The sequence below is a fragment of the Manacus vitellinus genome, unplaced genomic scaffold (assembly GCF_001715985.3).
Source record: "Manacus vitellinus isolate BGI_N305 unplaced genomic scaffold, ASM171598v3 scaffold_141_pilon, whole genome shotgun sequence".
Classification (NCBI taxonomy): domain Eukaryota; kingdom Metazoa; phylum Chordata; class Aves; order Passeriformes; family Pipridae; genus Manacus; species Manacus vitellinus.
This window is the reverse complement of record NW_021939012.1, coordinates 187,197-197,735: the sequence shown is the minus strand read 5'-3', so window position 1 is coordinate 197,735 and position 10,539 is coordinate 187,197. Positions and strand designations below refer to the sequence as shown.

At 55.7% G+C, this 10,539-nt stretch overlaps 1 protein-coding gene across 1 annotated transcript in view; it reads right to left on the bottom strand.

The window, feature by feature from the left end:
* Positions 1 to 7,440: 7,440 nt before the first annotated feature.
* The window catches only part of PPP6R2 (protein phosphatase 6 regulatory subunit 2), a 30,498-nt gene continuing 27,399 nt past the window's right edge, over positions 7,441 to 10,539 (bottom strand). Inside the window, exons 19-20 of the mRNA XM_029958142.1 lie at positions 8,380 to 8,569; positions 7,441 to 7,640 (exon numbers count right to left, since the gene is read on the bottom strand). Of these exons, the coding sequence (XP_029814002.1) occupies positions 7,589 to 7,640; positions 8,380 to 8,569 (242 nt within the window). The 3' untranslated portion in view covers positions 7,441 to 7,588. The remainder of the gene's footprint in view (positions 7,641 to 8,379; positions 8,570 to 10,539) is intronic.

Here is a 10,539-nt window from a genome sequence, read left to right as displayed (position 1 = left end):
GGGGAAAGGGGAAAGGGGAAAGAGGGATTTTCCACACAAAGCCATTTTTCCAGATGTGCTGTGGCCAGTGAGTCACTGTTTGGAGTTTGAACCTTCTTGGGATGATGAGAGAGAGGAGCAGGGAAAGGGGTGAAGTCTCAGTGCAAAGTCACTGCCACAGAAGGGGAGGAGCACAGAACGACTGCCAGGACCATGGAACGACTGCAAGGATCAAGGAATGACTGCCAGGACCATGGAAGGACCGTGAAGACCATGGAACAGCTGTGAGGAACAGGGAACAACTGCCATGCCCACGGCAGGACACACGGGAGCCCTCGGGACACACCCCAGAGCTCGCTCCAAACCCACCACCAGCAGGGGAATCTCTACTGCATCCCTAGAATTCCTACAAAGTTCTGCAAAACTACCTCTGAGCATCAAAATTACAGGATAAAAGATTTTTTTTTTTCATAGTTTACATCTTGTCCAAGGAATCTGAGGGAATCAAAAATAGAAGGGGAAGGATCTGCCCTCTAGAAAAGCCCCGATGCCAGGGAGGGAAGAACATCCCTCCCTCCCCATCAGCATCAGATACAAAAATACACTTTACACAGGGGAATGTCCCACTGTCCCACTGCTGCTGGGAGGGGGGACAGCCCCCGGAAACACAGGGAATTCCTGTACAAATCCAAGCAGGAGGTCACCACAAAGCCCTTCCAGGGATGAGGTAAGTGAGGTTTGGATGAGAAAAGCCAACGTGGAGGAGCCAAATTGTTTCATTTTCTGTACATCTGTAACAAAGTTCAGCCACAAATGTGGGTGGAAAAGCGGGTCTGCCGGGAATTCCCACCAGCAGCAACCACGGAGGGAAACCGGGATCAGAAACCTCCTTCTCACCCCAGAGCCAGAGTCGATCCAACCCATCTTCCAAAGGATCTTAAACTTTCACTGAACTGAACACTAGAGATGGTCCAACCCCGAGGTCCCCATTTGTGCCACCTGCCACACGTCACTAATTAACTGACACCTGGAATTATTAATTAATGCTGCAGAATTCCAGGGCCGGAACGCGCCGCTCCCCCAGCCACGGGGGTTTGGGGGTTGGGGTTTGGATCTTGCCCTGCAGAGGCGAAACCACGACTTCAAACTTCTCCCCGAGCTGCCCTCAGATTTCCCAGGAATGGCACAGTGTGCTCAGAGAGCCGACTCCGGAGCCTGGGATCCGGCACCGCCTCTGGAGCCGGGAACACCCCCCTGGGAAAGGGGAGCTCGTGGTCAGCAGCTCCTCTGAGGTGGGATGAGCTACACCTGGGGCTGGGATGGGCTTCAGTTCGGGCTGTTTTCAAGTTTGGGAGGATCCTGAGCTTGGGAAGGTCTCGAATTTGGGATGGTCTCAAGTCTGGGATGGTCCTGAGTTTGGGTTATTCCGGAGTTTGGGTTGTTCTAAGGTTTAGGATGATCTCAAGTTTGGGATGTTCTCGGGTCTGGGATGTTCTCAAGTTTGGGACATTTTCAAGTTTGGGATGGTCTTGAGTGTGGGAGGTTGCTGGATTTGGGTATTTCTCAGGTTTGTTTTTTTCTTGAGTTTGGGATGGTTTTGAGTTTGGGTTATTCCCGTGTTTGGGATGGTCTCGAGTTTGGGATGGTCTCAAGTTCGGGATGTTCTCGAGTTTGGGACCCTTTTTTTGCTCAAAACCTGTTTCTTGCTTGGATGGAGAACCTCCCCTGTTGGTACCTTCTGTCCACAACCCCAAACCTGCCGAGACAACACTTACTAACACAGAGCACTAACAAATCCCCGGCACAAAGTCCCTCCCAGCCCATGGAGCTGGTTGGAATCCCCATTCCCAGCACATGGAGCTCTCACATGCTGCCCTGGGACAGCAGACACAGGACCCTCCCCGAGCTCCCGTTCTGGAATGCTCTGATCCCAAAGGGAAGGGTTGTGAGGGGTCCATCACACCTGCAAAGCGCCACCAACCCAAATCCAGGCTCAGCGAAGGGAACGGATCCACCCGACACCGCCCCGAGGGCAGAGCAGTCCCAAACAAACACCCAAATCCAGGCTTTTCAGGGATACACATGACTGCTCCCAACACCAACACACCCGACAGCCTCCAAGGCCAAAGGCTTCCGAGGGGCCTCCAGCTCTTCCCTGCCCAGGCTGCTCTGGAAAACCAGCCTCAATCCTAAAGCCCAGTCTGGGTTCCAGGGTGGCACAGTCCTTTCGCCCTGAGGAGGGAAACAACCAAGTCAGGAGGAGAAGAGCGAGAGGGGCAGGACATGTCCTGGAGCCAGGAGCCAGCAGGGATGGGAAGTGCCCTCTGGAAGTGCAGGAACAGCTCCAGCCCCGGCGTGTGCGGCGGCGGCGACGAGGCCACGGGAATTCTCTGGGGGCAGCACCAACCCAAGGAACCCCAGTCTAAACCAGTTCACAGAGAGTCCCCAAGAGACTCAACATCAGCAAGACAGGTACACCCCCAGTACACCCCCGATACACTCTGGATACACCCCGGATACATCCCAGATACACCCTGGAGACACCCCGATACACCCTGGATACACCCCGGATACACCCCAGATACACCCCGGATACACCCTGGATACACCCCGGATACACCCTGGGTACACCCTGGCACAGCTCCCCAGCCCCTCAGCTCTTTCCTGCACATCAGATTTGGGGGTTTCCATTCCATGGAGCCCCTCCCCCTGTGAACAGACACTACAAGGTCTCCTCAGCACCAGGGGCATCCCCCCCTTGGCTGGTTGGGTTTGGGGGCCTGCGGTGTCCAAAGCACACAAAGACTCTCCTGTTTGGGTGGGTTTTCCTGGTCTGTGGTGTCCAAAGCACAGAATTCCCAACAGTCACGCTCCCAAATCATGGAGCCACAGCCCCCACACGCCCTCTCAGAGCCTCCCCTTGCCCAGGGCTCTCCCTGGGCACCCAGGGCTGGGAGGGGAGGCAGGAACTGAACTTCACCTCCGGGAGAAGCAGCTGAGAAGGTTTTATTTTAAAGCTGGGCTTGGCAAAGAGCATGTGAGGGCTGAGGCTGCCTTGGGAGCACCCAAGGGACTGGGCACCACTTCCACAGCCCTCTGGGCAGGAACTGGGGCTCTGCCACCCCCCAGAGTTCACCCAGCCAGGGGAACTGAACCACTGAGGAAAGGGGGCTCTTGGATCGGCACAAATCCCACCGGATGAGCACACGGTGGTGAAGTCCCCCAGGAGATGGTTCAGTGCAGAGATGTCACCTCAGGCAGCCCTGGCAGAGCTCCTGCCCCGGGCTGGGCAGGAGGGACAGGAAGGCACCTGGTGGCTGCAGGGACCAAGCCCAGGCCGGAGCACGACGGAGCCACAACGCGGTGTAACCGCGGAGTGACCGGCACGGGGCCGTGCTCCGAGGGATGCCACTGAGAAACCAGGGTTGTAATCACAGCTCACTGGCTAATAGGGGGGAAAATGGTTCTGGGATGCCACTGGAGAACAAAAAAGCCACTGGAATTGTATTTCCTTCAGATATGTTCTTTGGGAATGTCCCTTCACCTTCCCCCAGCCGGTGCCCCAAGCCTTGCCCTGGCAATGGGATGTCTGACCCTTCTGGAACAGATGCTGAGGGCAACACTCGGCTTTTGGGGGGATTTTTTTTTTTTTAGTCATTTTTTGTCATTTTTTTAATCTGTGCACTATGGGTTTCCATTCTGCTGCCCACCTGCAGCTCTCCAAGGAGATGTCCTTGATGAAACCTTGGGATGAAACCTTGGGTTTCATCCCAAGGGCAGCAAAGCCTTGGGACAGTCACAAAAGTTCTGTCAGGCTTTGCTGAGGACACAGTATCCAAACAAACACCTGGGATTTTGCCTGCCATGACTGTTACAGCTCAAGAGAAGCAGGAATTCTATTTTCTGGGGGGGGGAAATGTTGTCAGAAGATGGGTGAAACTCCAGCTTTATCCGCTGTGGGATCACATCTCCACAGCTCCACTCTCCCCACACCTCTGCTCACAGGGGTTCCAGCCGTGCTCCCCTTCCCCACCCAACCCCCAGGGACTGCCCACAGGAGCTGGGACCCCGGAGAGGCCCCTGCTGTGCCAATGGATGGCAGTGCTCCCAAGGCTGTTATCCATGGATCCCATCTCCCGTCACCCCAGGAGCCCCTTTCCCACAGCCCAACCAGAGACAAACGTGCTGTGATCCAGGAACGGGCCACACTGGAGGGGTTTAGGAGCCCATCGTGCCCTCCCCCAGTGAGGTGGCCGTGCTGGTTCCCCAGGGATGGTTTGCTGGTGCTCCTGGAGCTGCCCAGGATCCCAGTCTGGCTCGCTGGGCTCCCAGGGGCTCCTTGCCCGGGTTTCTCCCAACATCTTCCTGCGTGTGCACAAATATCCATGGAATAACACAAACACGGATCTACAGACAGGTCAATCCTACCAGGACAGACACCCTGTGGATATGGACAGATTCCAAGCTCTGCACAGAGGGAGGAGGGACAGCGCTGAGCAGAACCTGGGCCGAGTCCTCATCGCTTTGGACACGGAGCTGAGCAAGCCCAGGGGCTTAAATGGATAGGTGGAGTCAGGAAATCCATTTTCACAGCCAACAGATCCTGCTCCAGCCCCGGGAGATGGGAAGCTCAGACTCAGAAGGACATTTTTTCCTGGTTTACCTATAAAATCAGCGGAGCCAGGTAAGGAACCCCCCCGACTCTGGATCTGTTCCGAACTGCAAACCCCGACACACCAAGCAGGAGGAATGTTTTGTGGATCAGGATCACCTCGTGGCTGGTGGGAAGGACATTCCCAGGGAGTGATGAGGTAATTCTGAGCTCCAGTCCCAAACGAGGAGGGATCAAAGCCACGGAGCTCGTGCATCTCTGCAGGTCTGACCAACCACTGGTGACACACCTGAGCACAGACTGGGCACAGGCAATCAAACTAATCCACCAAGAGAAGGAGTCCCCCGGTCCCCAACCTGTGCTCGGAGCTGCTCACAGGACATGCCCGAGGATATTGTCATTAAAGCTCTCCCTGGCGTTCAGAGACTCGAAGCAAGAGCTGAGGAATGCCAAGTTCGGAACCCGCAGCGAAAGGCACAGACAGACACGTCCTCTCGGAGCCATCCCGGGGTTATTGCTGCCAGCAGCCCCGTGTCCCTGTCCAGGGGGAATTGCTGCCCCCAAACCACAGCATCCCGAGCACACCAGGCGGGGGGAGCTGATGGTGACCCACACTGGTCACTCGGGTGAGCCCCGACCGGGACACGACCCAACGCAAAGATCATTTCTCTGACTGAGGAGGGGCATGAAAACAGATCGAAGCCAGAAGGATGAGCAAACTGTGCCTGCTATGGACATTTCCTCCTCAGCTCCTGATCCCAAATGGATCTGCTCATAATTGGTCACGGTGGGACCAACAAGAAGAGGCTGGAGGAGCCCCGTGGCCTCCCTGGGCCCAGAGCCCAGCCGTGGTGTCCAACAGACAAATGATCTCTCAGCTCTCACAGATCAGTTCTGGGGGCTGCAAGAATGCCCGGAGAGACCCTGATTTTCAGCAGAACTCTAGCACCAATCCTTGGAAAATTAAGACTTGAATGTGTCTCCAGCCAGGAACTCAGACCCGCTCAGCACTTGTGCCAGCCCTGGCTCAGAGTGGGTCGATCCCCGCACACCAAGCAGCGGAACCACAGCACAGCGTGAGATTTTCCCCTCCCCAGTGCAACATAACTTGAAATTATTCCTTTTAAATTACAAGGAGTGAGCGAAGACTTGCAGAAAGACCACGGCAGCACCTGCTTCCCGAGGAATTGCAGCTGGAGAACCCCCAGCCCTGCCAGCAGCACACGAGTGGCCCACAGCCCCAGTACAGCCCCCGGGAACCTCCAGTACCCCCATTTCCCGGGATTTCAGCAAGGCAAACCCCCCATTTCCCCCCAGAGCAGAGCTGAGCAGCCTTGGGGCACACAGGGATGAGCCGGTGCCGCAGGAACGGCGCTGCCGGACACCGACCCGGCCGGACACCCCGACCGGACCTGTGGGAACACCTCGAGCTCCTCACTCCCCTCCACACACGTTACCACAGGGAAGGACGTCCCACCAGCACCACAGACATCACAGCAAAAGCAAAGGGGTTCTGAGGGAGCCCCAGGGCTGGAGCCGTGCTCGGAGCCGTGGGAGGAACTTTCACACCCCAGGGCAAAGCCCCTCCCTGTGCTCGGGTGAGAATCTCCTGACAGCAGCTACTCGGCTCCCTCTGTGTCAAGCTCCTTGAGCTCACTCCCAAGGGAACGATTTTCCAGGCCTTGGATCACTAAGGAGGTGGCTCTGGACACCTGCCAGGTGGGTTCCAGCACAGCGGCGGGTCCAGCTCGGGGGCAGAGGAGCCCCCAGGCCCAGGTGACCCCACACCCTCACCTGTGTCACCTGTGTCACCCGTGTCCCAACAGCCCAGCGGTGCCACCAGCACAGCCTTCCCGGGAGCAGGTGCTCCAGGCCGGACAGATCCCGTGTCCCAGCTCCAGGGGCTGCCCCTCACCTGGCCCTGCTCTGCCCCCACGGTGTGACCCCCAAAGCCCTCTCAGGGCAGGGACACCAGGGGTGCCCACCCGGAGCTGGGAGGGGCCGTGTCCCTCTCCAATGTTGTCACAAGGTACAAAGTGCAAAAGTGTTGCTGTTCCTGCATCCATTAAAAAACTTTAAAAACAGAACAAAACAAACAGAAAAAGGATTTCCATAATCATTTGAAAATACATTAAGTCTCCAAAAAGCCACCAAAGCCCTGGTCACCTCTGTGTGCTCTGGGTCCTGCTGGGCAGCAGAGCCATGGGCAGTGTCCTCTCCCCGACACACCTGGACCACACCCAGCAGGGACATTGGCCAGGCTCGGACAGGAGAGGCCAAGTGCTGACCCAGCCCAAACGCTGCTCTGAACCACCAGTCTCCATGGGAGAGCAGGGAGCCACCCCTGGAATGCAGAGACACCTCACAGCACATCACCCCTTGGCCTCTGGCTCGGGACACCACGGCCTTCCCTCCCACCCCAAACCTGCACCTCCAAGCCCTCCCTGCTCCGTCCCGTGGAAGTGTTTGCATTTCTCCTCCTATGAAATGTTTCTGATAAGGCTTTATTGCTATACAAAAGCGGTGCAAAGGCTGCCCGAGGACAGCTCCATCAGGAACTTTGGTCACACGACTGCGGGACTCTTGTGCACTGTCCCCGTCCCGGCGTTAGACCTGCTACCTTTCCCAAGAGAAGCTGAATACTGTGTGCAATAACACTCGGAAAATAGGACTTGAACCCCAAATACAAAACAAAAACGAGGGAGACGGGGAAAGGGGACAACTCAAATCAGGCAGAAGGCTTTGCTTGGGAAGAGCCCGTCATTCCTGTGAGGACTAAACTGCTCAATGCTACATTTGGACAATGCAAAGTGTCTCTCCGGACAGACTGTTGGTGTTGGAACTGCGTGTCTGGTCCTCAATGCCAGCTCGCTCTCATCAATGCAGCATTTATTAAAAAATAAAATTAAAATGGAAAAAAAAATAATAAGAATTGACAAATTGCATCACCAGGAGCAGCCTGGCCTGGGTCACACACGTCCCGTGGCAGCGGCGGCATCAAGCGGGGCCGTTCAACGTGGCTTCGGCGCAGGGCAAGGCCTCTTCTTTCCTGGGGAGAAACCCAGAGCAGCATTAGGGACAGGGAACTGCTGGGACAGGCTGGTTCCTAAGGCTTCCTTCATCCTGGCTGCAAATTCACCTCTCTGGTGGGATCCGAGCCACCCTTCCTCTAGTTTTGTTTCTCCTGCCTCCTAAAGCGTCACCAGCTTCCAACAAGAACCTTCTCAGAGTCCTTCACAAATCAGGACACTGACAAATCACAAGGGAGTCATGGAATGGTTTGGGTGGGAAGGCACCTTAAACCCACCCAGTTCCACCCCCTGCCAAAGGGATTAGGGGGATAGAGCAGCTCTCCTATGAGGAAAAGGCTGGGAGAATTGGGATTGTTCCCCTGGAGAAGAGAAGGCTCCGGGGAGAGCTGAGAGCCCCTTGCAGGGCCTAAAGGGGCTCCAGGAGAGCTGGAGAGGGACTGGGGACAAGGCCTGGAGGGACAGGACACAGGGAATGGCTTCCCAGTGCCAGAGGGCAGGGAGAGATGGGATATTGGGAAGGAATTCCTGTCTGGGAGGGTGGGCAGGCCCTGGCCCAGGTTGCCCAGGGAAGCTGTGGCTGCCCCTGGATCTCTGGAAGTGTCCAAGGGCAGGTTGGACAGGGCTTGGAGCAACCTGGAATAATGGAAGGTGTCCCTGCCCATGGCAGGGGTGGCACTGGATGGGTAATAAAGGTTTGTCCCCAGCCCTCAGCAGACCCAGCCTGTCCCCACAGGGCAGGTCTGTCCCCACCCTCACCTGTCTTTCGTGGCCGTTTCCGTGACGGCTGTGATGACAGTGGCCACTTTCTGGTGCCCCTCCGAGTGTGGGGCCACGTTGTTGAGGGCTTTGGGGGCCTTGGGTGACCCCAGGTCAGAGATGGCCATTTTCTCCACCACCACGGAGTCGGTGTCGCTGTGGGAACAGGGCAGGGCCACGTTACAATGAGCTCATGGCAAAGCCAAGGTCACACCGACAGGGGAACGAACAGGGCTTAAACTCCAACGGAGGAAAAAATCCTCCTCCTCCTCTCCTTGCACAGGCCACAAAAGTCCCGCAGAGAAATGAGAACTGGGACTGAAACGCAGTGTCCTGGAGGCTCTGGGTCCTAAAATCAACCAGACAGCCCAAGAAGGTCAGTTCCCCCAGGCAGGCATTCCCATTTCCTGCTGCACAGTTGGCTCTGAGGGTTCCCAGAACTGCCAGTCTGCCTGCCAAGCTCAGCTCTCCCTAAACTGCTGCTTGGGCAAAGCCTGTTCTGCTCTGACAGGGGCACTGACACTGCTCTGCTCCACACACTCTTCCCAAGTGGCCCCTGAGGCTTCCATGGGCACCTGGAAAATACCAAATTTAAGGACAGCACCTAAGATCCTGTGGAAGAAAAGCCCATGGACTGGACATCCATGAGCAGAATGTTCAGAAGCCAAACCCGTGAAATGAACTCGCTCTGGTACCACAGAGGTGCCACAAAGCAGGGGCCTACACCAAAACAGGGCCTCAGATCCTGGAAAAGGAGAAACTGTGGGCACAGACCCTCCAAATCTCCTCTGTTGGGACTGAAACCACCCACATTTCTAATGGGGGAAGGGATTTCTGTGAAATTTTGGCCTCCCAGGCAGAGGAGGAGCTTCCCCATGAACCATCTTCTCCCCAGGTTTCATCACTTCCCTCTGTCTCTTTCAGAGAGCAAACCTTCCCAACAGCAGGAAAGCTCAGGGATGGCTGAGCTGGAATCCTGTTACCAGCTGCCAGGGGAGCTTTAATGGAATAAAAGAATCACAGCCTGGTAACGAGACATGTGATGGAGATTTGAGATCAAGGTTCTATTTCTGAAGCTACTTTTCTTGAAAAAAACCCAACCATAAAAATGAGGAATAAGGAGATCAAAACACTTCCCTTCCTCAAGGGCTCACATGCTCTTCAAAAGGAACAAAAATACACCTTGGAGAGAGGACAGGGACGGAGGAGACAGCACAGAACTGAGCTGAATTCCCAGGAATGCCATTAGGAAACCACTTCCCACACAAGAAACTGGAGCTCGTGAGATTCCAGTGGCTCAAAGATAAACTTAAAATCACCCACTGAAGTTTCCATGACACGAGGATTCCAGTGTTACCTGACCACTGAGGGGGACAAGGAAATTCCTCTCCCTTCACCAGGCTCCTGGAAAATCACAGCTGGGCACAGAAACCTCCACCAGGGACATGAACAGACAAACCAAGGGGTGGCAAACCCAGAGGGGGAGTTTGTGTGGGGCTGTGGTCCAGGCAGGAGGTTGATCACAAGATTTAATGCCAGTCTAGAACAAACTCTGGTACCTATAAATATTTGGCATCAGTGTCCCAGTCTCAGTTGGTTTTAGCAGCTCCCTGAGTCCATAAGGGCCTGTCTGGGGTGAGCTGACAGAGAAGGGAAACCAACAGTGACAGAAGGGACAGAAGGTGTCACCTGTCCCCTCACCTGAATCCCAGGATCCCTGAGGCTGGAAAAGCCCTCCCAGCCCATGGATCCACCCCGTGCCCCATCCCCACCTTGGCCCCCAGCCCAGAGCACTGAGTGCCACGGCCAGGCCTTCCTGGGACACCTCCAGGGCTGGGCACTCCAAACCTCCCTGGGCAGCCCCTGCCAAAACGAGATGCTGAGACTAATTAACGATCTGCATCTCCCAGACTCAGGGTCTGTAAGGGATCCTGGCTGTGGTCCCAAATGATCCAAGAGCTGTAGGTATAGGATACAATTCCAGCAAACTGCTGCCCAGCTGCTCACAAATCCCAGGATGTGCTCCAGTTTTTCCTGGTATTTTGTGGGTTTTGTCATTTATTGGCTTTGACACTGAGGGGACAGTGTTAACCCTTCCCCTGCCCTGCTGGACACTGACCCCAGCTCAGCCCTCCCGGGGGGGGCTTTGCTCTTCTTTTC